The 27,458-nt window shown below is 44.7% G+C and overlaps 1 protein-coding gene across 1 annotated transcript in view; it reads right to left on the bottom strand.

Moving 5' to 3' along the window:
- Window positions 1-27,458, bottom strand: part of OPN4 (opsin 4) — a 1,087,721-nt gene that overhangs the window by 64,648 nt on the left and 995,615 nt on the right. Inside the window, exons 9-10 of the mRNA XM_078641099.1 lie at window positions 26,626-26,778; window positions 24,854-24,922 (exon numbers count right to left, since the gene is read on the bottom strand). Coding sequence (XP_078497225.1) covers window positions 24,854-24,922; window positions 26,626-26,778 — 222 coding nt within the window. The remainder of the gene's footprint in view (window positions 1-24,853; window positions 24,923-26,625; window positions 26,779-27,458) is intronic.

The raw sequence follows: 27,458 nt of genomic DNA, 5'->3' as shown, positions 1-27,458 counted from the left end.
CGGCGCTCTAAACTGCGAGGCAGGGGCCGCGAACTGCGGGCGTGGGGTGCCGGTAGTGGTGTTGATAACTGGAGCAAGAGAAAACTCGGAGAGAGCCGTAAAGAGCCTGCAGGCGGTGAGCTCGCCCTTCCCTGGAGCGTTTGGGGCGCTTGGGTTAGGGCCCTCGGTGTGCCTGGAGCGGAGGAATTTCCAGGAGAGCTCCCCCACATCAGTCTGCTCAGCCTGTTCAGTTGCCCTATCCTACTCTTGCCTCTGACCCGCTCGCCAGGCTGGAGCGCTGGCGCTGGAGCAGGAGCGGGTGCCGGTGTCCGGAGCTGAGATTCTGCACGCCCGGTAAGGCCGCTCACACCTGCTAAGCCGAACCAAGCTAAGCCCACTCACCAGTCCTTCGAGGTAGCTGTGGGAGCAGTGGTAGCCTCGGTAGCCGAGCGCCCCCCACGAGTACTGCCAAGTAAGTGTCAATTAACCCCCCAGTGTAAAGCTTTAACACCGCAAGACGCCCCGAAAGAACAGCACTGCAGGAGCACTGACACAGCACGACACAAGCAGCTCACATGTCGTGGCGGGCGTGGTGAGCAGCTCCCCAACGGCGCTCTAAACTGCGAGGCAGGGGCCGCGAACTGCGGGCATGGGGTGCCGGTAGTGGTGTTGATAACTGGAGCTGGAGAAAACTCGGAGAGAGCCGTAAAGAGCCTGCAGGCGGTGAGCTCGCCCTTCCCTGGAGCGTTTGGGGCGCTTGGGTTAGGGCCCTTGGTGTGCCTGGAGCGGAGGAATTTCCAGGAGAGCTCCCCCACATCAGTCTGCTCAGCCTGTTCAGTTGCCCTATCCCACTCTCGCCTCTGACCCGCTCGCCAGACGGGGGTCGGCGCAAGGTTGCTGAATCGCCCAGGCGGGGGAGAGGCAGAAGTAGTATGGAGAGAACCTGTTTGCAAGCCTGCAAGAACTGAGTAGACCTGTGCTGGGAAGGATTAGCCCAGAAAAAACGGCTTGGACTTAAGCTCAGAGAACAGTGAGCTAGGGAATAAGAGGGGGTCGTTGTAAGCTCCCCCGCCCCCAGAACTAGGCCCAGGACGAACCACAAAGATGAGAACCAGAAACTCGAACCTTCTACAACGGCAAGAAAATCCTCGTCCTCACAAGTCAGCAAGATGCCAAAAGGAAAAAATGCTTTATCTTCCTGGTAGAGGGGCCTTAAACATGGGGGCATGTCACAAAGACGGGCCTGTGGAGGCGGAGGTGGAGATGGAGGCGGAGGCGGACGTAGAGGTGGAAATGGACCAAATAGGAGACCTGCCTTTAGTCCCACCCCGGGCGCCTAACCTCCAACAAGGCCTGGACGCTAATCCCCAGGGGCCAACGCCTAACAAGTGCCCAACCACCGGTAGCAATAGGAAAACATCAGCCAATATTGTTACCAACAGAGATATAAGAGACTTCCTGTTCAACACAACGCAGATTTCCGTGCGCCAGGGCACAGGTCAAAAGAACGCCACAACTAGCCCGACTACAGGAGCCTCGACTATACCATCAGGAACCAACTCCCCTAGGAGCCCGGCCATCCCACTTCCACTCTCGCCGAAAATAATCACGGTGCCGGGTGGAACAATAGCTCAAGTAACAACGGCACCAAATTTGCAGAGGAATAACATCTGCAAGAATAGCCCTCCCAACTTAGTAATCCAACAGTTACGTGGCACGCAAACGGGCCCCCTGGTCGACGGAGTGACTGAAGATCCCCGAGCAACAGGGCAGTTTAATATCAAGGGGGTCAGTGTAATTAGCACCCCAGCACTTAGCGCATACGCAGAACCATTTGTAGTAACAGCAATCAACACCACAAACCAAGGCAGCCCCACACCTGACAATACAACCGCAAGACTCAGCCTACAAGGACGGGGGTTTGAAAATGTAACGGAACAGCAGCCGGCAACACTGGATCACCACCTAGTGCTAATTAATGATGTCCTGTCTTCAATGGTAAACGCAGCAATAATGCACGCCGACAAACTGGACGTTCAGATAAGTCTTCTCCACACAGTCGCTGGTCTGATCTCAAGCATAGACTCCAAGTTAGAAGACCTGAACTCGTTGATCCTACGAGCTCAGGAAAATACAACAGTCACACTCAAGCCGCAGGAGTGCGGATGCAGCCCAGTGCTGCACAACTTGGAAAAACTCCCAGGGATAATGAATACATTAATAGAAGACCTAAAGTCTGAAACTAGCAGGCATTGGGCCACCGCACTTCCCCAGCAGAACACCAAGTACCACACTCCGCTTGGCACTGTGCAGACCCCCCAACTGCACAGCAAAGAACTCCAGCAAGGCACCTCAAGGATAGCGGAAGAGTCCTCAGCCAGGGTGCCAGAAATAACAACAGATGCGTGTAGCACTATTCTAAAAGAACATGAATACTCAAACACCCTGCAAGCGACAACCCTAGACATCGGCCATCTCTCCAGGAAAAATAAGAAAAAACTAAAGAAGCTGAATAAACAAAGAAAAAACAACTCTAAACAAAATGGCTCAATTAGGCAGTGGCTATTGCCGGAAACTAAAGAGCATGCGACCCATAAAAACAACGATCTCGAGGCCAACATCCCCCTAAAGCTGCATACTCCAGATGAAAAAGCCATCAGGTTATTCAACTCAGGTGAAGCTACCCTTGACTTAACCCTCAGGGATAACATGGAGGCATGCATAGGCCAACGGCCCAAAACCAAGGATAAAAGCGATGAAAAAATCGGCGGGTGCTTTAACCATCAACATGAACAAACGTTTCATGATGGCAGTCATAGGGGAGAGGTGTGGCGCCGCGGCCAGGGCGACTGACGCTGGAATCTGGGGATCACGGTTCGATCGCCGGCGGCAGGTTAGCCCAGCACCATGTGACTCTGGGCAATAGCTTGCTTAATCTTCCCGACGGCCCCCAGCGCCTAGAGACCCTAACGGGTGATTGTGCGCTTTACAAATATGGATTATTATTATTATTATTATTATTATCATGTCTTGCTAGGATCCCAGGCACCCCACTTGGGGAGCCCCCCAAGGACGAAAACGCCGAAAGAAGCCTCTGGTAGAACGAGGGAAGCACTGCCCTTGTTAGTAAAGACGAACAAGATAGACTAGTTGACGTCAGCCACTAGAGACCACGCAGAGGGCAACGCTGACATCCTGACACAGAAACTTCCAGATGACTCAATTCACCATGACTTTCAGGTACCTATAACACACAAGAACCTGATCTCCTTCACACAGGATGACTTGAAATTATGGCTCCAACCGGAATATGCCTCGCAGGGCAAGTGGGACATCCTCAACCGCGGCAACATATTAAAACTCTGCGCCAATATCTCAGGGATGGAAACCATAGAATCAACCGACATCGAAAGCGTCTGCTTCCTCTCTCAAGGACCAGGCGACAGTAATGAAATCACAGAATTGCTCTTCTCTAATCCAGAGATGGCTCAAGCACTAAAAAGAAATAAGAAACAACTGGAAGATTGGGGCATAAAGATCACGGGCCGCCCGGCGGTAAAATACCCTATGCCACTGAAACATGGCCATTCGAAGCAACTAAACACCTCTCGGATCCCGGACACACAAAGGAAGACCCCATCGTTGGAGCTACCTCAGCAACTTCCAAAAACATCATCCATTCTTCAAGGGAGTAACCGTGGTACAAATACAAATACAAAACTAACAAGTAACGGTTTAATCAAAATCACCACAAACCCGGGCAAAGGGACCCGGCGTTGCTCAATACATAACACTTCCAGCGTGGACTGGTCTTGGTTGTCAAGGGCCTTAAATCAAAACTCCTAACTCCAGTTCTACTGCAATTAAGAATCGCTCACCCCACCGACAAGTGGAGCCATCAGCCAGAAATAGAATTGAGAAAATTGGTAACCAGAGCGCCACTATTATGTCCTGGAATGTAGCAGGGATTGTAAAGCTATTACAACATCCGGCTATACCCCCATTCCTTGAAGGAGTGGACATAATTTGCATCCAAGAAACCTGGGCTACTAAACCGGTCTCAATAAGGGGGTTCGCGGACTATCATAATCTAGCCGTCAAGGAGAACATATTTGGCAGACCCTCAGGAGGCATCGCAATATACATCAGGCTCTCTCAGAAGATACAATTTAGCGAAATAAAAACATCATCAAACATGTACATGGCAGGCATTCTGAAGGGCTTATCAACATGTAAGGGCCCACTCACAATACTGCTAATCAACGTTTATTATAACCCCCGCGGTTCGGGAGACAAGAACAATCTCTCCCAGCTAATAGGCCATATAGGGAATCTTCTCCTGCAATATGCCCACATGGAATCAATAATCCTCGGGGATTTCAATACTCACAATATTGGGATCAGGTCAGCTGAAAGCAATAACTCTTCAGCCACAGAGGCCTTCAATGCCCTTATGCGTTCTTATCAGCTGTCATCGGCCCACTCCTTACTTTTAAGGGACATTCCAGGAAGCCAATGCCCACCCACGTATAACAATCACACCACTATTGACTATATTCTAGTAAGCAGCCAGCTACAAAAACTAATGACAGGCTACAAAGTTGTACAACGCAAGGAAAGTGACCATGCCGCATTAACAATCAACTTAAAAACTACAGCAGACAATCACTATACGGTAAAACATGTAGGATCATCAAATGGCGCTGAGCTGTTTACACTGGTGTGGAGGATGAGATGGGGCTCGGTGCCCATCAACAAGTTCGAGGAATGGAAACAACTATGGGCTGACGGGCCATTAAACGAAGCAAAAAGGGGCATAATAGAAGAATGGGATCAGTTGGCCCGCAACCTTGCATTACACCTACAAGGAGGAACAACATATAAAATGTATGCACATTCCTCATACAACTTCGGCCACATCCCTGCAATTAAAGAAAGTGCGAGACAAGTAAGATCTAAGCGAAGGGGTTACCTGAAAACTGGTTCAGCTCAGGACAAAAGACAACTTCAAGAAATCACAAAATCACACTCGAAGAAAGTTTGGGCCGCACAACTGGGTTACAATGAGGAGAAATGGCTAAAGATCTTCGGCCTACTGAGTCCCAGCAAATCGCAAGAGTTCTGGCAATACCATAACACCTTAAATCAAGGAGGCAACCAGAGGGAGAACTCAATTGACTCTGATACCTGGGCAGCCCATGTGAAAACCTTGTACAATGCGGAAGGCAGCATTAATTCACTAAACATAGACCCGGACAACGCGCCCCCACTAACCAACTATACCAACATTACAAAAACTGTGAAGCAGCCGATCTTCCTGGAAAAAAAGACGGTCAACACAATCTTTAAAAAAATCTGACCAAATGGGGCGCCAGGACTCAATGGCCTGCCAGGCTCTCTTTTCCGGCAAGACACAGACTTCTGGACTGACAATCTGATCATGCTATATGCTGAATGTCGACTGATGGGGAACGTCCCTGACTCTTGGAGAGGGTCTCTACTTCACCCCATTTATAAGAAAGGGCCGAAATCTAACCCCCAAAATTATCGTATGATCGCCCTGCTCGACATCGAGGGTAAGGCCTACGCTAGTACTTTACTAGTGGAACTGTCAAAGTGGGTCAGTAAGGAGGACCTCCTGCCCTTCTACCAAACAGGGTTCAGACCAGGAGCCTCAACAGTGGACAACATTATAGCGCTCTCATATCTATCACAGAAGGCTGTGGCGCGGAAAACCCTTCCGATTTTTGCATGCTTCATCGACTATACGGCGGCCTTTGACGGCGTTGACCGCTCCATTCTCTGGCAGAAATTGGAAAGCTGGAACATCGACCCCCCTCTACTAAAAGCCATTCAATCACTATACTCAAGAAATTGGGTCAGAATCAAACTTTCAAATAGGGCAGCTTCGGAGAAAATTGACACCAACCGCGGATTGAAGCAAGGCTGCGTCCTAGCGCCGATGCTGTTTAACTTATACACCGCAGATCTGGGCAATGCCCTGACTGGAGCATCATTAGCAACACCTCGGCTCGGACACACCAAGATCCAACTGCTGCAATATGCCGACGATCTGGTGCTCTTAGACCACACTAAAATCGGCCTACAAAAAGCACTAACGTCTCTGGATGATTACAACGCCAAGAACAAACTGATTGTAAATCCATCCAAATCAAAAATAATACTTTTTGGGGCCTATCCGAAAAAAAAACTGATAAAATGGAGAATAGGTAAGTTGGTTTTGGACTGTACACAATGCTACAATTACTTGGGAGTTTGGCTTAGCGAGACAGGGCGCCCAGGAGTACACCTTGACAAATTACGGGCAAAAGGGAAAAGCATCACATACGCCCTTGGCAAGCTGCATGCTACATTACATAGCCCAACAACAACAGCAATCCAAAGAGTACTAAGGGCGAAACTAATACCTTCCTTGAACTACGCACAACAGGCCTTCCCTGGCAAATTATCTAGTGCACTTGAAAAAATCCACTGCGCGGCATATAAAAAGCTATTCTATCTACCCGCCTGCACCAGAAACAACTTAGTGCGGCTCGAATTCAATCTGACCCAACAAAAATATGAAGTGCTGGGCTCAATGAGTAACTACTTTTTCCTTGCACTTGCGGCAACTGAGAACACTCTGAAATTTACTAGAAAAAGTATTTTTTTGGAACCAGATAACCCGTGGTCAAGTAGCCTCTGTGCAGCCAAAGAAGCTCTGAAGCTTGCTGTGGAGAATTGGAACCCTGAGTTAATTAAGTACGCCGCCATTAAAAGCGCAATAATAAAACAGGTTTGCCTCTGCTCGCGCTCCTCGGACTTGGAATCTTTGGAAACAAGAGGTTTTCACGAGTCCTTAAAACTTCCACAGACAGCACAGAACTCCAAACTCCACCTTACCCAGGCAGTGGGGAAACAAGCGTTAAATAGGATTCTAGCGCTTAGACTACATCCACTTCCCCTCAAAAAACTCTACCCTTTGAGCTTACCCTGGATAAGGCACTCGGAGTGTCGGCTTTGTAAATATAAACATGAGAGCTTCGCACACATTTTATTTTGTTGCCCAGCGTTGTCTCCTGAGCGTAACCTTTACATAAAGCCAATTTTATTCACACACGGGATCAGATCTATAAAGGAGGCCGTATACCACCTATTCACAATGGAAACAGTGAAAGACATGGCTACGTTCAGCAAATTCATCGAAAAGTCACGCCGGAAATTGATGGCCTCCCATAGCTAAACCACTGGCCCCGATAGTGAATTCTCACACCAACGAGACTTACCCGCCCCGCTGAGTGAGACCAGGCAAGATTGACGGGCGAGCATAAATTGGTCTAATGAACTTTAGATTTTAATTATGCTTTCTTTTACTCTTTTTATAACAATGTTTTCCTGTTGCCTGTTGCCATATTTTAATGGTTTTGAGTAACCACAAATAAAATGTTATTCATTCATTCATCCTGGCCCGATGGGGTCCTGTCTGGCTTATGTAAATAAGACCTTTCTCTCTAGACCCAGTTTATTACAATTCTTCTTCTTAATGCAGCTGCTAGGCACCATTTAACTCATTCTTGGTCTCAGTCTGTGATAGTGTCTGTCTTTACAACGAGGAAATAAAACAATCCTTATTGCTATAAGACCATATTCTTAATTGACTCAATGGTCAAGTTAATTGGGAATAGCTTGTTGAACACACTGTTAACCTGGGCTGCACAAAATGCATTTCACCAGATTTGCAGTATGCTTTCAGGAATACAATTGGTTTCCCTGATCAATGTTTGAATCTCCATCTGATTATTAACAAATATATTGTGGCTAAGCAAGGATCCATGAATTTTGCTTTTCCGAAACTAAGCTTGACTATTATGTCTTCACTAGTGGTAGAGCCTAACAGTGTCAACTTTCTCCGTGTCTTATAATCAAACCTTTGGCATCTGTCCGGATGAAGTGGGAGAAAATGCACCTGTTTTTTTAAATGATAGTGGCGGGATTGCCATGGGTGTATTCTGCCCCCCCCTTACTTTTTATCCTATACAAAAATCTCTTGGAAAAACTCTAATATTGCAGGGACAGGATATGCCCCTGGTTGTCCGACATCATATTCAGGCATTACTCAATGCCAATGACAAGGTCTTACGGTTAAGAACTGAGAATGGCCTCCATTGTTTACTAGTTTCATTTGTCTCCTTCATTGACATTTTAGATTTGAGCACCAACTTTGGCAAGTGACACGTGACATCAAGCAAATCTCACAAATATCATGTCAATGACAGCCTTACCTAGCTGTTATGTTTGATTCTGCCAATAATTGGTCTGCACATTTCTCATCCAAAAGATATATCTTTTCTAACGAAATTTTTGCTGATTAAGCCAATGCTTAGGATCTAGACATTAGTAACTCATCTCTGCCACTGAAAGAAAATAGTTTCTTTAGGCACCTTTTATCCTTGCCACAGAGCTTTGTTTCTTTTGTTGTCTGTGAAGAATTGGGCCTTGGTTATATCTCAATGCTATCCATGCATTCTCTTATACTTTAACTTCCAGTCTAGCTCAAGACCAATAATTAAGGATAGCTTGAGTTTGGATTTGGTCACTACCATTTCTTGGCTCCGTTATATGCACTCCTCCTTTGAAGATCTTGACACCCTAATTTGTTTTATGTGTCAGAGACTATTCTTAAGTCAATTTGGCATAGACCAAGCAAGCGTTTTATTGAGGAGCCATACTTCTCAAGAGTCCTTCATATGATGTAAGACAACATTAAGATCATTCATTTTGTTAAAATCTGTCCACTCTATTAATGAGTATTTAACCTTTGTTACAAGAAACAGCCATAGTTTTTTGTTAACTCATTTTAGGGTGAATAAGATTCTTTGCCTTCTTGCACTTCCAGAGGATGGTTGTATGTTCTCACTCTAATCCCATGTGGCTGTTATATAGTTTCACATAAGTAAAGGGTTGCACACCGTTGTTCAACCATAATTAACTTATCATTTTAGACCAAATCTTTTCCGAGTGGCGTGCTCACTTTTTTACGTGCCCAGCCCACACTGCACGTGTGAAACATAAACAGCAAAATAGTGGGGTAATCCTTTAACCCCACTTCAGGCGACAGCGTCTATTTTCCACAAGAGAGAGGATGATGTTTTCAGTTAAGCAGTATGTTCCCTGACGAAGGACCAGTTGGGTCCGAAATGCATTGGACATGATAAATAAACGAACTGCTTGAAAGGACCTATGCTTTAGTCGTGTTTTTGGTTGAGAGGTTCGGAAGGCCCGCCATCACATGAGAAACCTGGGAAATTTGCATTTGCATTTGCCTTGCATGAGGATACGAATAAGAAAAGATAATCAAAAGTAAAGTGATTGTGCAACGGATTATATTGGGATTAAGATTGGATGAAAAAATGAAAGAAAAAAGTTTTTCAGATGAAAAGAAGGAAGCAAATGCACTTTGAAAAATGAGGCTGTCGCCACTGAAGTGGGGTTAAAGGATTACCCCACTATTTTGCTGTTTATGTTATATAGTTTCCCCACAAGACACTATGGGCTTTGTAATACTTTGCTCCTTTTATAAAAGCCTGTGTATGCACTTTATTACTCCCTTTCTTAAAAAGTTGAATTTCATTCAGGTAACATCTACTCCATTGTATTTGCAGTTGTGACCAAACCAAAACACTTGCTTTTCTGTTGCAGGTTTCTTAGCTGGAGCTGTCAAATCAAGACTCTTGCTTAACTGGTTAATCTTTAGTATTGTATTTGCTGGATTTTATCATGCTGTACAGTCTTTTATGGTTTTCTGTAATAGAATGTAATAAAGATTTATAAAATAATTAATAAATAATCAATTTAGGGACCAGCCTATTCTCCGATGCCTTCAGGTCTTTGAGTGCTTTGTAAGTAACAATTACCATTAACCAGAGTAATGTGATTAATCTGTCATTTTACCATAAACATATCTAAAAATTCTGCTCATGAGAAAAACAAGGCCCTTATCAATGGCATAAAAGGAGCCTATTGGTATTAGCTTTCCCATCAATCTCAGGTTTCTGATTCGCCAGCCAGGGAGTTCCCAAAGAAAGGGTAAAACTGTAGGCAGAAGTGATATCAAAGTGTATTGTTTTTTTGTTGCTGGGCATCATAATGCTTAGTTCTCCTCCTGTTCCTGCTGCTCTTTAAAATAGGGTAGTAAATCTAGCAATCCTTACTGAGTCACTATAAACGGAATGCTTAGTTTCAATATGAAGTTAAAACTTTGCTGCCAATTAAAGATATACATTGTTCTAGTTTTCCATGATAGGATAGTTAGTATTGATTAAAAACGTGACCCACACTAATGTGCTTCCTTCTTAATTCCTAAGCAGAAACATTGCGCTGGATTTGTCAAATTCAACTAATAGGAGCGAATTCACAAATTGTCATCTACAGTCTATGAAATAAAACTGCTAACTCATATGTGCTCTAGTATATTGTAAAATTAAGTGTCTGCTAAGTAGAAGATTGAGTATATAATCCAAACCCTGGCAAAGCATTAGGAAACTTTCTAATTGAAAACAATTCCCCTGAATATTGAAATATCTGGTTCATCAAGCTTTTGTAGTCAACTGATCTTAGTAATAACAATCAATGTATCCTGTCCATAGGTATTGTTTCTGTTGAGGATCCCCTAAAGGACACCAAAAGGTTACAGCCTGCGGCTATCTGCCCACTCTCCTGCTGAAGCTCTTGCAACTGCTGTCATGTGGTACCCCACAAAACTTGCAGATGCCGGCCACAGCTGAGGATGGTGGTGGGAGAGAGAGCGGAGCCCTATCACTGGGAAACTCGCTCAGAAGGCCGAATGAGCCACTGCCAGGGTGACAGAGATACCAGCGGTGATAAGCAGCTCTGAAACCTTGTACCTGCTGCAGCATTTTTCACTGCACATGGCACTTGTAGCTGCAGTGGCTGATGGTGGCCAGGAGTAGAGCAGCGGGAAGACGGTGGTGGCTTGTACTCTGGTAAGCTGGGATGCTGGTACGCGTCCTGCATCCAACTCCCTTGCTCAAGCATTGGCTCTGAGCCATTCACCACACTTAGAAAGCTTCCAAAAAAGCAGCTTAAAGCCGGGGGAAAAAGAAAGCAGTAATCAGAAAGCTAAAACTACCAGTGCCCAATCCCAGTGCCTGTCGGCTAGCAATGTTAGAAAAAAGGACTCTGTTTGTCTCTGGCTCTTACTCTACACGGCTAGCCCTCTCGAACCCATGTTCACTGCTAGCTAACCATTGGTCACTGGTGTCCATCCAATCAAACATAAGTAGCACCAGCCAGGCCTAGCTAACACAGCACCTCCTCCCAAGGCTTTCGAGGCTCCCAAGGCTCCCTAGGCTCCTAAGGCACCCTAATGCCCCCGTAGGTCTGAGGGCTGGGAGTTAGTGATGACTATTGATGCACCCGATAAGTAGTGCAAAGTCTAAGCTTTACGGGCAACAGGTGAGCCCAGGAAGGAGACACGAATGACAGTTGAGAGCATGGTTGTGGAGTTAGAGCCGATACCCTAGAGTAGAGCTGGAGTGGTGCGGAAGCAGTCGGGCTAGGTGCCCGTGCTGCTTGCGTCTCTCTGTGTGCTCCTCCGTCCCATCCGTGCCCAACTGTGCCTAACCGGGACAACAGTCCTTACATTGCCATCAGCATACCTATTAACCAAACCAAACGATCCTGCCGAGCATCTGTGCCACCTTCCAGGACCATAGAGGAGGACAAAAAGTCCCAAGGTGGGCTAACAACCCAAGCCCAAAGGTCTAAGACCAATGACTAAAAGCATCAAACCCTGGTTGGAGAAACACCTGAGGTATATTTGGATGGAGGCAGTATCCCTGCTACCCGTTATGGTGGCCCAACTTCCCCAAAGGAAATGAAGTAAAGCACACAACACTTTCCTAGCAGGCTGGAAATTGTCGCCCAGGCTCTTCATTTACCAACACTTTACAGCCATGGTACAGATGAGAGGTCCAGTGCCTGATAAAATTCAAAAGGGCCTATTCTTATCCCCTGCCTCAGTCTCAGCACAGACCTCACCAACCACATCGACATTGACACTTGTGAGAGACCAGTCCACCTTAAGAGGGACCTGGACTGGGATGGTTTACAAGTACAAGTCCACACCAAGGCCCAGAGAGGAAGGACCGCCTTTCAAACCCAGAAGTGCTGGTGATAACCATCTTCCCTGCAAAGCAAATTCAATTGAATTCTTTTTCCAATGGCACAAACTCTCCCAAGTTCAATTCTTCAAAGTACCAACATCAGCACATACGACACACCGGAGCACATAATTACCCAAGCCTTGCCTCGTTGATGGAATTCCTCTTGTCCTCATCCGAGTTGGAACAGCTCAATCATTGAACTGTCATCAGAAAGCACATTTAATGCACCACTGGAACTTAATGAAAGATCAATGGTAAAGATCCGACTTCCTCCCATCCCGAAGGCTGGATCCCATTTCCAAGATGACATAAATAATTCTTCCTTCAGAAATCAACTTTTTCGGGCACCCTTTGAGACACACGTCTGCCTAGATTCCTCTCTCCTGGATACCAAGTATTGGAGTCAGCCCCGGGATGGATGGATCTCTGGGTCCCCTGGGAACAGCGGGGAGCAAGTAGCCTAACAGATCTCCTCAAAGGATGTGGTGGAACTGGAGAGGAGTATACCGTAATGGCTCAAGGCTTTTGATAATTTTAACAACTTGGAAAACAGCATACAACAAAGTGCCACCTCCCCAAGCCCCAAACACGGACCTGGCATCAAGGTTCCCATGCAGCAAAACAAATGGTCAATGTCTAATAGTGTCACACAAACTGACGGCCCAAACTTGGTGCACCCAGCAAGTGATACCTCGGCCTGCCTGTAACCCATTTTCCAGGGAAGTTCTGCACCAAAGAAGTTAGCCGGTGGGGGCGACACTAATCTAGCCCAAGCAGCCTATACACTACTTCTTCTGCTACCAGAGCATTCTGGAAATGTACCAGAACAATCAGTCATCCGGGATGCCCTCACTCTGGCACAAGCCCAGTTAAGGGCATCTCAAGCTACATACGTACAGTATGGGCCAGGGTCTGAAATTGACCCACAGAAACCACTAATGCAGCAAAAACTCCAAGTTTCCTCCAACACTGGCAATTTTCATACCTGAACAGACCAGCACGTGGATGGGAAATCTCATAACAAGTATGACAGCATCCTCGCTAGTAATGACAGTAGCTACATCGAGTCTAGTGGTGACCTATACCCATCTGAGGGCTAGAACAATATACTAAACAGATCGAACTTGCTGAGACTGTTTCATTCCATTCTGAGCCTTGCAAAAATATCTACATAGAATATATTGGAAGTGAAATTTAAAACATCAACAAATAGCTCAAATGGACTCAAATCAACCATTCTATCACTCCACACTAGTAACGGATATCCTGTCTAATAAGATGTCCTTTGATGAGTGGGGAATAGAAATCATGGGACCTACACTATCAAAATACCATTATCCACTGAAGGAACTAGATGAGTAGTCAAGGCACCAGGCTCTCCAACTAAGTATTCTCAGGGGGCAGGAAATTCTTAACTGAACCTAATGTTTAACAAACTAAGAATATCACCTATGTATGGCAATCAAGTAGGACCAACAAGGAGAGTAGCCCTAGATCAAATGGATAAACCAAAGCAAGGAAATGATTGGAGCTGGCGATTAACCACATTTCTGAGTAACACAAAAACACTCCTAGCCCAGGTTGCCACCCATATCAGGCCAAACCCAAAAGGAATTCAAACATAGTTCTTGTATGATGGAATGGAGAAGGCCTAGCAAAGCTACAAAGGACTACAACTGCAATGTAATTTATTCAGGGCACTGACTTACTCTGTCTCCAGGAAACTTGGGCAACTAGTCCCACTACAATTGCCAGGTTTTTCGAGCTCCATCAACCAGCCACAAGAACTAACATATTTGGGAGTCCCTCAGGTGGCCTCTAAATTTATGTAAGCCTTGATCTGGACTTAAAAGTCGACACTCTTGAGTCACATGATGAAATGTTCTAACTAGTGATTCTGGCAGGCCTACGAAAATGGCCAGCCCCGGAAGGTTTTGCTTGTTAACGTATTCTTCAACTGCTTCATTGTGGAATGCAGGGAAAGGTTGACCCATCTCCGAGTCTCACTTGAATCAGTCTTATACGAAAATATAACGCATGAAGTTATCACTTGTGACTACTTCAATCAGCGATTCCTGGTAACCGACCGTACAAAGCTGGCAACAGGATACAACAGTGCAAGCCTGCAAGCCAGTCTCTTCCAAGCTCATAGTCTGAATTAAATTCAGCATACAATTAAAACTACATTCTCTACATCTAAATTCCAAACATCAGTGGGTTAAGCACTTTGGATTATGTGTTCGCTACAGCGAGGAAGCAAAGATATTGTAGTGAGCTTTGATATCTCCACTCATACAGAGAGTTATCATTTTCCGCTCGTCAATTCCTTAAAAGCTATATCTAACAGGCACAAAAACCTGAGGATAATTGCTGATTCAACGGGGAAGGAAAGCAGGAATTTAATTAGAAGGATCAAATGGGGCTCAATGAACCTACAGAGATTTAAAACCTGGGAGTCTACCAGAGGATGCATCTTAAGATATTACGCAGCAAAACCCTCCTGGCCAACTGGTACACAACTATCGGGAACATGTACTGTGTGATTGGGAGCAATGTGCCCTTCAAACCATAACGGCCATTATTCCGAAGAAAAAAACTCAAATCAATATAAGTAAATTGTAGATAGGTAGGCTACATAAGGCATGTCAAAGGGAACGTAAAACTATAACTAAAGCTGAACTAAAAGCAAGCTCAAAGATCTTAAATAAACAACACAAACAGAGAGTGTGGTTAAAAAAAGCAAACAGGTAGAAGTAGAATGGACATATGTACACTCATTGAAGGGCAAATGGGGTCATGCAGACCTGTTCCGATATCTCAAGAACAATCTTAGCCCGGCAGGGGAAAGAGTCAATTTCGTCTATGAATCAAAGTAAATCCAGTGCGTACAAAATCTATGTGCAGGCAAAAACGTACCTGACAAGGACACAGAGCCCAAGAATGACTGCCCGGAAGTCCAGCATCCCAAAAAGATTTATAAAATGTACAAAAATTATATTTCCAAAATTCAGAAGAAGACTAGGCCAACTGGGGCCCCTGGCCCAAATGGTGTACCGGCCCAGGTCTTTAAAGGAGATCCAGGCCTGTGGTCTGCAATACTGTTCTTCCTCTATCAAACTTGCCTATTGACCGCGCAGGTTCCAGAGAACAGGAGAGGTTCCATTCTAAACCCCATATATAAGAAGGGTTACAGGGCAGACCCATCCAACTACTGCCTCATTGTCCTTCTGGATATAGAAGCCAAGGCTGGCGCTTCTGCCTCCTGAAAGAACTGGAGTGTTGGGAGGAAACAAATTACCTAATTCCACTCACTTAAGCGGGTTTCAACACAGGATGATATTGTGGCCGAATCCAACCTAAATCACCGTTCAAAAAGCAAGAAGCAACTCCTGAGCTTTACCTGTTTTGTGAACTACTCAGCAGCCTTTGACGAGACAGACAGATCCATCCTCCGGAGAAAGCTCAGAGACTCGGGCATCCAGAATTCCCTGCTCCTAGCCATCACATCTCTATATACCTCAGTGTGGTTAGAGAAAAGGTAACTCCGGCGAGGGTTTCTAGGAAGATTGAGATAGACAACGGCCTTAAGCAAGGCTGTGTGCGTACATCCTTGCTATTCCACCTATTCTCAGCTGATATGGGCTCAGCACTGAAACAAGCGACCCTCATACCACCAAAAATTGGAAACATCAAGGTTACATTATTACATTACACTGGTGATGTCTTCTTCTTGGACCCACCAGAAAAGGCCTACAGAGAGCTGTCAATGCCTTGGTAATCCAATCAAACAGTCAAACTTCAGATGAAGCTTGGGACCCCCACAAATAGAAACAGCCTTCACTTATAACCATCTAGGAATCTGCATACCATTGGCATAGCTAGGGCTCTTGCCGAGCGTGGTAGTTCCAGCCTTTACTGCACATTGGCAGCCGTAAGTGGGGTTTGCTGAATATATATTCCTGCTTTTGCTACACCCTGCCGCCCTCCTGCCCTCCCCCTTGCTATTCAACTGCTGCATACCATCTAAAGGAGGGCCCATAAGGCACCTGAGGCACACTGCCACAAAGGTCAATAATAATCAGTGTGTGCAAATTGAATAACTCACTAGAAAACCTGTCTACTGGCCCTATAAGTTGTGCACTGGCCCGACCTCTGTTAGCATTGATTAATTACGGTTATCTTATCTTATCTTATCTTAACCAGAATTTGTACAGCGCACGTACACCCGAAGGTTTCATGGCGCTAACCAACAGCACTAGAAACTAAACCTAAGGAGTTAAAGGGGAGTTACGCCAGCGTCTGCACAAAAAGCCACGTTTCGAGTTGCTGCCTAAACTGGAGAAGGGTGGTAGGAGAACGAATCGCCAAGGTGCGGGTGTTCCACAGCTTGGTAGCAAGTGTGGCAAACCTACGTCCTCCCTTACGTTGGAATTTGAAGCGGGGAACAATCAAGAGGGTTTGAGAGGCAGACCGAAGATTGCGTGAAGGGATGTATTTAGGCAAAAGATCCTGAATGAACCTGGGGCTACGAACATTAAGGGCTTTGAACGTCATGCAGGCAGCTTTGAAGAGAGTGCGTTGTATAACAGGAAGCCAATGGAGTTGCTTAAGCAGCGGTCTAGCAGATTGCCAGCGAGGGAGACGATAGTTAAGTCCAGCTGCTTGATTCTGAGCCAGCTACAGACGCTTGCTAAGGGCGACCAGGAGGCCGAGGTAAATGGCGTTGGAATAATCTAAGTGCGACAGCACCAGGGCCATTACAACCTGAGTCAGGGTGGATTGGGTGAACAATCGGCTGATCTTCTTTATTTTCCGGAGCTGGAAAAAGCACGATGACACCAAAGCATTAACTTGAGGCCTCAATGAGAGCTCATCATCAATCAGTACCCCCAAGCTTTTCACAGATTTGGATGGATTAGGAGGGGGGCCAAGTTTGGAAGGCCAATAATGTGGTCCCCAAAAAAGCTTACTTTTGCTGAAAAGAACCAATTCTGTCTTTCCAGGGTTCAGCTTGAGATGGTTACTGTCCATCCATTGACCTAAAAAAAGCAAGGTGGACTGAAATTGAAGGGCAGATTCAGGGGAGTCGTCGATGGTAAAGGTGAGTTGCAGGGCGTCTGCATAGTTGAAGGTGGTAACTTTAAAGGATTTTTATAAATTCAACAGAGGGAACATATAAATGTTAAACAAGATCGGTGATAAAGAGGAGCCCTGCGGAACTCCGCAGGTAGTGCGCAATTTAGACGAGGAGAAGGGAGGAAGACCTACTGATTGGGAGCGGGAACTAAGGAAAGACCTAACCCAGTCGTGGGCGAGGCCACGTATGCTGGCTAGTTTGACACGGTCGAGAAGGATGTCATGGTCGACCGTGTCAAACGGTTAGGAAGCATATCCAGGCCAGCTAGTTTGTATCTTGGACAAATACCAGGCCAAGGTGTACAAAAGGTCTTTGGGCTTCCATTGTAGGTGCAAACTGCCTGATAACACTGGAATTTGGGCTGGTGGCCCACACCTGGGCAAGCATTGTGCTCTTTGAAATTATTTCTATAGGGTAATTAAAGCACCCCCTAACACCATAAAAGCCTAGCTTCAACCAATCTTTGCAGAAGAAGAAACCCCTGGTCGCGAAATTTACAGCACTCAATTGACACCCTTCAAATCGATTGCACTATATTAAATAAACTACAGCTCTTAAAACTTTTTTGAAAAACATTCCAAAATCCTATTGAAGGCCAGGTATTTGGCCAAGCTTACCAAATCAAGAATTCTGCAGGCGGTGGGTTTGTCTTATGTTAGTTTACAACTGGATTTCCTTAGACCACAACAATATCTTTCCAGGGCACTTTGAAATGGCTGCCTTAAACAAATTATGTTTGCAAGACTAATGGGCTTCAAACTAAGGAAGTAAATCTGGAATTGCTGTCCCTCACCAAAGTTGTAAATTGTAGAATTGCAACTGTAAGAATGAGTCATTTAATCACCTATTATTCTGATGTCCCTCACTTTTGCAATCATGTTGTAGACAGTTAAAACCACTTTTTCTCACCCACTGCATTTGGGAGTGTAACAAGGCTGTGACTTTGGTGTGTCCAATGGAACTGGCAAAATTCGGAAAATACATCAGTATTATGCAGCAATGCCTAGAAGAGGCAAACAACTGAAGCAATATCACCCAGAGACAGGAGGGAATGGCTCTGGCTGCCCATAACCAACCAACCGAGTTCGACCTGCTCGGCTGACACAGTTTCTACTAAGGGACTAAGGAGCACATGCATCAAAGGTTTTTGCGGTACGATTCGAAAAAATCAGCCGTTTGCTATCGCAAATTGGCCTTTGGAGATGCATGAAAGTGTTTTCTATGCACAATTTAATAATGCGCAATTATTTGCGAATTCCTAAATTGCAATTGCATTTAAGGTATCGCAATTTGCGATTCCTTAAATGCAATAGTAGAAGCACTTTCAAAATAGCGATTCTGCTATTTGGGACCGCAAATTACCGACAAATCAAACTTGTCTATAATTTGCAGAAACTTTGAAAAATGCACTAAAATGCATTATTTTAAGTTGTAGGTTACACACACACAGAGATGCCCTTGGGGCATGTGTGTGCACAACATGGGTGCCCATCACAATTTCAGTGGTGCAACATGGTGTCATTTTGACACCCTTGAAATTGCATGAGCAATTTGCGAGTACCTACTGGTACTCGCAAATTGCGCATGCAATCTCTCATTCATTCCTATGGGCCTGTAGGTCCATAGGAATGAATGGGAAGGCATTCCTTAATTGCGACTCACAATTTGCAAGCCACAATTAGGGAATAGTTAGGAATCGCTGTTTTTATAGCGATTCCTACATGCATAGGCTTTTGTGATTCTTTAATTGCGATTCCTTAATAATCGCAATTAAGGAATCGCAAAATCCTACCTTGATGCATGTGCCAGTAAGCATCTTCAAGCACCCTATAAGCCTTCTTGGAAAAGACTTTCAGCCACTGGACACACTCTTTTGTTGCCAGGGTAGGCATTACACCAGCCTAACTTCTTAACGCGGTGGTGAGAGACTAATGATGGAAAGATTACTGAAAGTACTTTAATCTTGATGAACCACTTTAAGGTACTGTTTGTGTTTGTTCACCACTGCCGTATTTCTCGTTTCCTTTAGCTCCATCGGTTTTAACTCTGCATTTTAATATCTGTTTTAATGACACCTTAATCATTGTGCTTTTTATTTTTATCTCTTATGCACTTTGGGTCCAACTGACTTTATGTACACAGTGTTTTTTTATATTTGGATTATTGCAACAGTATATATTGTAAAGATTTTTATTAATCATACATTAAACTTAAGACCAAAAATTAAGTTTAATTGAGACAAAGATCTAACTTTACTACTCGTAAATGCCCTTTGTACCGCAAGTCATAAAGTTAGATTTTGTGAATGGGGCCCGTAAAGCCTAATGGCAGTTGGCTAACTCAGAGTGCATTTTCCCAAGGTCTAGATTTGTTAAGGCCTCTATTTTTCTGAGTCCAACAAATGGATCCAGGAAATCTCTCATTTCTTGTGGTGTGCAGTGTTATCCCTTTCTTTGAGTAAGGTGATTTTTTCAAGGATATTCCCTTGCAGATCTTTTTCTAGGTGACTTTTCAAATGCCAGTTCTGGACCAAGGGAGCTGTAGTTCTTTGTTTGCGGATATTAGATTTATGCTCACCTATTCTCATTCTGCACTCTCGTCCAGTTTCTTACCTATTTCCTAATCCACATGGGCATAGGATAAGGTAGACTATATCTAGAGTTCTACAGTTGGTCAAGCCTCTCAATCTGAATTTTTTTTATACCGACAGTAATGGTAACAGACACAATCGCACTCTCGCAGGCATGACAGGAGCCACATTTATGATCGCCCTTTAAGGATTGTGTCCCATTGATTGATCTTTGGGTGAACGATTCTCTGCTAATCGTCTTGGCTTTCACCAACAGATTGCATAGATTTTTGCTACGTCGGAATTAATATGTTGGTTGTATCAATTTGGTTTCTTCGTTGTTAATACTGAGCAGGTGCCATTGAGAGCTGATGGTTTGTCTAATTTCATGAGCAAAATCGGAATGTCAAGTGACACATACCAATTTGTCTTACGTCTGTCTCTGATTGGGCTCGAACATGCTGTCTCTGTGATAGTATCTAGCCCTTTTGAAAGCGTCTCTGAATCTGAAAAATGCTTTATTCGATTTTTAAATATCATAAAAACCATAAAAGCCACAAATATCATAAACAATACAATTCATTTCATTTACAAGATAAAATACATCCATCAGCTATCCTTAGAGTACATATATTTGTTTAAAATTACTTCTTTTAAAAAGTTAAACTTTTCCTTTTTCTTATTGCACTTTTCAGAAAATTAGCCATAATTGCAATTACATAAACGTTTTCCAATAACTGTAATATTAAAAAGGCTGGGCGACATTGCCTCCATGCTCCTTTTTTAAAAAAAAAAGGGATAATCCATTTAGCACGATCATTCGTATAGAATTTACAAAAGAGAGTCACATGCATTGTAGTCTGTATGGAAAGATTGTCACATGGGCATGGGCAGAGCTGTCTAGACCAATGGTCGCTCCTCCTGCCTGTCCCCCGGGTCCGATGTTGCCACCCTCGGGGTTTTCCCTTCGCTGTCAGCATCTGCGTCTGCTGCCACTAGTTCACCCACCAGAGCCTCCCATGCCCTGGATTTCTCTACCTAGCCTATTCCTTTGTTGGCCTCTGGGAGTAGCAGTCTCCCCTCCGCCCTCGCCCATCTTTCGAGCTCTTTTCTCCAGACAGTGAGTCTCGGCCCGCCCGGCGCCTTCCAGTTCCTGGCTATCTCCCACTTAGCTAATATATAGGCAAGATCCTGAAACTTTCCTGTCACCCTGTTTCTAGCTGTGTGAGGGAACCACCCAAGCAGGAAGTGTTCTGGGGTCTGTGGAATTTCTGTGTCAATCAGGTCGCTTATGATATGTCTAAATTCCCCCCAGAATGTTTGCAATATGGGGCAGCTCCAGAACATATGGAACATGTGCACCTCTCTTTCTCCTCATCTGGGGCAAGCTGCTGATCCTACGCCAAAGTACCTCCTAATGCGAGCAGGCGTTAGATATGCTCTATGCAGTACGTAGTAGGTAATTAATTTGAAGCGCACATTCCGAAATACTTTCGAGGTGCGTTCTAGGATTTTGTCCCAGTCTTTCTCAGGTATTTGTTTACCGAGGGCCTCCTCCCATTGTGTTCGCAAGCACTCTAGCGGTTGCTGCATATCCTGCTGTATTGCTCTATAGAGGCAGGACACCGTTTTAATCCTTCCAGCTGATAGCGCGACATACCTGCATCCCACCAGTGCTCTCGGCTCTGCGTCCCCAGTCTTCCAATGCATCCTAATTCCGCGCGTTAGGGCTCTATGCTTCAGGAAGTGTCCCCCTGGCAAGTCATATGCGCTTTGCAAGTCTTCAAAGGCAAGGAGAGCAGAGTCGCGATGTAAGTCGCACATCTCCCGCAGTCCTGTCTCTACCCAGTCCTACAGTCCTGCCCAGTGTTCCCCCTGAGGGAGATAGCGCAGCATCGTGAGTGGCATGTCAGGGGAATATGTAGTTGTCGCACCCACTTTCCTAAGATATCTAGTTCAGCAGTGCGTTATCACCTTAGCCGCCTCTGTGTCACCAACCGAGGCGCGTCGACTCGGAGGAGGATTCTCGCGAACGTGGCCGTGTCTGGCACAGCTGGATCCTGCTCCCTGTCTGGGTTTCAATCTGCCGCTAGCTACTGTATTAGCCAATATAGTTGTGCTGCCAGGTAGTATGCCTCGAGGTCCGGCACTGCCAGTCCACCTTTTGCCGTGCGGCGTCTCAACATTGTCAACGCCACCCTCCGTCTGCCTGCACCCCAGAGAAATGATATCATCTTAGAGTCTAGCTCCCTGAGCATTGCTCGCGGAATCCATAACGGCAATGTTCCGAAATAGTATAGTAAGCGCGGCAGTGTTACCATTTTCAGGACTGCCACCCTTCCAGCCACAGATAGCGGGAGCGTTCCCCAGAAGTCCATTGCTGTTTTTGCCGCCCTCATAGCCCTTCCTACGTTACCTTCCAACAGATCTGCCACACCGTGATATATTTTAACTCCCAGATACTGCAAGCAGTCGGGCTACCAGCGCAGTTTTTCCAGTATATGCGGTGGGAGGTATCTGGCGCCAATGTGTATAGGCTGGATTTTTGCCAATTGACCCTGAGACCAGACATAGTGCTGAACCAAGCCAGCATGCTGCGCATGCCCTACAACTCCTATACTTTTTTTCGCCTTATATAACTTTTATGTGCTCTACCTGCCCCAACCAGTTGTATGTGATTCCATAGAAAAATGATTTAATGGAATATTGTTACTGAGAAACCATTTAATCTAAATGGTTTAATGGAAATTTTCAGGATGGATGTCATTTACCATTTCATAGGAACCAATTCATAGAAAATCTTCTTTTTTTAACGCCTTAACTGCGGAGGTTTTTCCGCCGCAGTGCGGGCGTTCTAAAGGGTGGGCGGGGGTCCGTCGGCCGTTGGCTGACGGCACCACTAGGGAGGTATTCCCCCCTTCGGCCAACGGCCGACGTTAGTACGCAAGGGGTTAAATGACTTCTGCATAACTTTTTTAAGGTGTACATGAAATGGTTGCAAGCCTTAGTTTCAGAAACATTTGTCAAAGGTGTACGTATTTCATTGCTTTACTTCATGGGAAATTTTTCAGATTTAGATCTTTTATGTTGTTAAACGATTACTTTGGATGCTTTTAATTCACTAAACCCTCACCACTGCTAAACATGATCCATCTCTGCCCCCTAAAAGTATCTCTCCGCGCATAAACTACACCCATCCATGACCCCTAAACTCCACCAATCCCTAAACCCTGAAAGCCATTTCTAACCCTAAACTCTACTCATCCATGAATCTTAAAAACAACTCAAACTCCACCCATTCCTGAACCATGAACGTCACCTATCCCTGAACCATTAAAGCCCTTTCTAATCCTAAACTCTATCACCTCTCAAACAAAAACTCCATCACTACCCCTACATTCAACCCATTCCTGAACCCTAAAAACACCTTTCTACTCCTGATCCGCAGTCATCCCTTAAAATCCTGCACCACCCCAAACTTCTCTCATCGCCGAACCCTAAAAAACCTCACCACTCTGAAAACAATCTATTCATGATCCCTAAAACCCATTACACTCATAAACTCATCCATTCCTGAACCCCAAAAACCCTTACTACCCCTAATCGTCACTGTAGTGTGTGGTTTTGGATGTTTCCCTAAAATGCTCTTTTCTTTAACATTTTCCTTTTATTTTCTATGTATTTGTATTTCCCTAATATTATCTTTCCATAAAATTGTTTTTCCATGATTTAGTTTCCTCCAGTGTGGTTTCTCAGTTTTCGTTTTTCCATTAATTCATATATTTCAGCCCTAACCATGTTGAGTCTTAGGGCCATATGTAGGAAGCCTAATTACGCTCCGAAATCCTGAAATTTGCAGAATTTCAGCATATGCGATCGCAATTAGGGCAGTGTGCTATGTAGCACACAAAAACCCAACTGCAAAATAAGGAATCGCAAAATTTGCGATTCCTTATTTTGCTATTGCATTTACGGAATCGCAAATTGCGATTCCTTAAATGCAATGTAGGAAGCACGCAAGTTGTGTGAATTTTGGCTTAAGGAATCGCAAAATACCACCAACTTCAGGTTGGTGGTATTTTGCAATTTCTTTGAAAAATTCACTTTCTGGCATTTTTCAAAGTGCCATGTGGGTCACATACATGCCCTTAGGGCATGTATGTGGGCCACATGTGCACACATGTTAATTTCAGGGGTGAAAAAGGGTGTCCTATTGACACCCTTACAACCCTGAAATTGCATTCTCAATTTGAGATTCTCTAATTGAGAATCGCAAATTGAGAATGTCTTACCATTCCTTCCTATGGGCCTTCTAGCCCATAATAATAATAATAATAATCCACATTTGTAAAGCGCGAACCATCACCCGTTAGGGTCTCTAGGCGCTTGGGGCTGTCGGGAAGATTAAGCAAGCTATTGCCCAGAGTCACATGGTGCTGGGCTATTCTGCCACCGGTCCCGGGGATCGAACCATGATCCCCAGATTCCGGAGTCAGTCACCCTGGCCGCAGCGCCACACCGCCCATAGGAATGAATGAGAAGGTATGCCTTATTTGTGAATCTCAATTTGCGATTCGCAAATAAGGAATAAGTAGGATTCACAGAAAAACTTGCTAATCCTACCTACATTTCGATTTGCGATTCTCTAATTGCGATTCCCTAAAAATCGCAATTTGAGAATCGCAAAACGAAAATTACCTACGTATGCCCCTTAATCGTTCATATACCTCAGAATCTTCTTGGAGTCTCTCAGATTTATAAAGGGACTCCTCCTACAGAATCCCTTAACCGCTTAACGGCGGCGGCAATTCCGCCTCGGTGCGGCGGTTTAGCGGAGTGGGCGGGGCCAAGTCGGCCAACAGACGTGCGCAGCACTACGGAGGTAGTGCTCGCGACGGCCGTTGGACGACAGAAGCATGGAAGGGGTTAATGAGACGCTTGGCCTGTATGTTCAATGTAACATTTCAGCTGGGTGATACTTACAGTAAGGGGAGATACCCGATCTCCACAGCTCACTTGCACAAGAGAAAAATCCTCGACGTCCATGGAGTTCTACGAAAAAGGAGATAAAATAGGCAAAGTACACAACTGTTAAAGATCATCTGTGTGAAATGTTAGCAGCATAAACACTCATTGACAACATACAGGACAGAAGACCAAAAAAGGATATGCCTACAACACAAGGTAACAGGAGGGGAAGTCTAAGGATTGATGGTGACCGTGTGTGTCCTTTGTTTTGACTGTGCTGACGAGGTGTAGTCTGAAGTAAGGAATGAAGATGGGGGGGAATTACCAGGGAAATAATGAATACCACTCTGATCGCCATAGTAATTACTCATTTACCAAAGAGTATTATTTTGAGATTTCAGCAGACAAAATCTCCTTGTGAAATTAACAGGATCCATGGATTTCCAGTGGCTCTCTGTGATAGGGCTGATAAATCCTGTTACTGGCCCCATCGGAATAACAAGGGCCTTTAGCATTTGCAATGTATTGACTACACTTCTTGTACTTTTGGACTTTATAGTTGTGTATTTTATCATTTTTCCTTGTATTGCAAAGTAGGCTGTGGGCTTTGAGACACAGACTCCGCTTTTGGCCAAAAAGGAGGTGCCACATCGGTTTGGGACAAACAGTGGGGTGCAATGTCATTTGCTCTGGTAGGTGAGCAGGTTTATGCATGTAACTACGGGAAGTGGTGGATTAGTAATTGATAACCAGAAGGGTGCTCATGAGAAACATTTCAGAGGGCACTTGTTGCTGGTAAATTACTAATTTTCAATTTGTTGAAGTCTTTTCTTCACAAAGGAATGGTGTTGGTGAAAGCCAGAAAATGGGCACAATGTAAGCTTCGTTCTCTTGTGAATATTTTAATTGTGGCTATGTTTATACCACACCTTAACGGAAACGGAGGGAGAGGGACTGAAAATACTTGGATGTAATCGCACAAAACTGTGGAAGCATTCTCTATATACAGCAATCTCAGCGAAGAGATATGTTTCTTTAACTAAATTCCTGCTGGAATCTGAAATCATTTTGCTCTCCCTGTCTGGAATCAGGATTCACTATCACCCCTTCCATCACTTTGTTCTTTGTTCCATAGATATGAAGCTAATGGTTTACAGCGATGGGTAGTTATCTTATTGAGAAACTGGAGACCATCAACTCCATGTTACTCACACATGAGAGCAATAACCTAAAGTTACTTCTTACTGAAGAGTGTTGGGCAGCTTCAGAGGTAACAATTTGCTATGGTTTTTGGATACCAAGAAATGAACCACACTGCATTTAACGTTTTGAGGCGAAGGCAACAAACTTCTGTGGAGGTGCAAGGACATTTGCACACATGAAAATTGAGCAAGTAAAGAGAAAGTAGCCCGTAAGTATGAAAGTACTGCTGAATTTCACAGCTTCTCAGAAGTCACATTATATGCAGGAACCTGCCCTGGAGAATAAATGCCTAAAAAATGTAGACATCTGAGCCCTACTGCAGATGAGGCATGTAATCCATTAGCATCAGTCTAGAAACAAAACAATATGTTGGGGGGACACACAAATGCAACAAAGATATCTGGACAGAACTGAAATGAGTTATGGGTACAGACTCAGCACTTAAGGCCTCCTTTCATGGCTAGCCCTTTGGGAGAAAATTCTCAGTCCAGAATTTCCTTCCTTTCGGGGAACCCTTGACTTCTTGGCTCAATTGATAATTATACAAGCAGAACATTCTCAGATCGACAAAGTACTTGATTTACCTTCTCAAAAATCCCAGAATCATGGCTTTTCAGTTTAGATGTGTTAATATAGGCAATTGTCTCACTGGTTTCCATACTCAGTTCATGGGATACTTGTCTACTCGCGGGTCTGGAGGCCACACTATTGATATCGGCTTCTGTTTCAGTCCAGCCCTGTATGGATACATTGAAAGCGGATCATTGAAGGCGCTTGGTCTATGATGCAGGCTTATGTTATATCTTTATGGCATGAACTTAGTTTAATTAGGGCATTGATCACCAAGGGAGAATATGCAACATGACAAACGTTTCAAAGGAAGATATAGTGGCACAGTTTATGCACAATGACAGTCGCATCAGAACATATACGAGGCAAATAACATTGATTAGTACCATCACTAATATAAGCTACCGCAGCTCCACCCATCTCCTCCCATAAGAAAGTGAAACACAGATAAACAAGTAGGGCCTCATTACATGCCAGTGATTATTTGCTTGTATAAGCACCCCCCTTTGGAATGACCAATAACAGGGCATCAGTATTTTCGGGGTGGCAGAAATACCACACATTATGGGATTATGGGATATCACATCTAAACATCCAGGAATCCGGTTTTTCACAATTCTTTCTGGATATTTTAGCCCTAATATTTCACCCAGGCACTCGGCACACAAAGTGTCAGGGGACATTTTCCCGACTCTTGAAGTTACTGTGTATCTCGTAAACCCGATCCTATGGTAACTCCCATCATCTGCCGCATAGGGATTACCCAAGAATCCGAAAATAGGTCCTTAAAAGCTTACCAGGACCCAAGTGTGCTAAGGCAACTGTTGAATGAAAAGAAAATACTGCA

Source organism: Lissotriton helveticus, chromosome 5_1, assembly GCF_964261635.1.
Source record: "Lissotriton helveticus chromosome 5_1, aLisHel1.1, whole genome shotgun sequence".
NCBI lineage: Eukaryota > Metazoa > Chordata > Amphibia > Caudata > Salamandridae > Lissotriton > Lissotriton helveticus.
The sequence above is the reverse complement of the archived record's forward strand: the minus strand, read 5'-3'. Positions and strand labels throughout refer to the sequence as shown.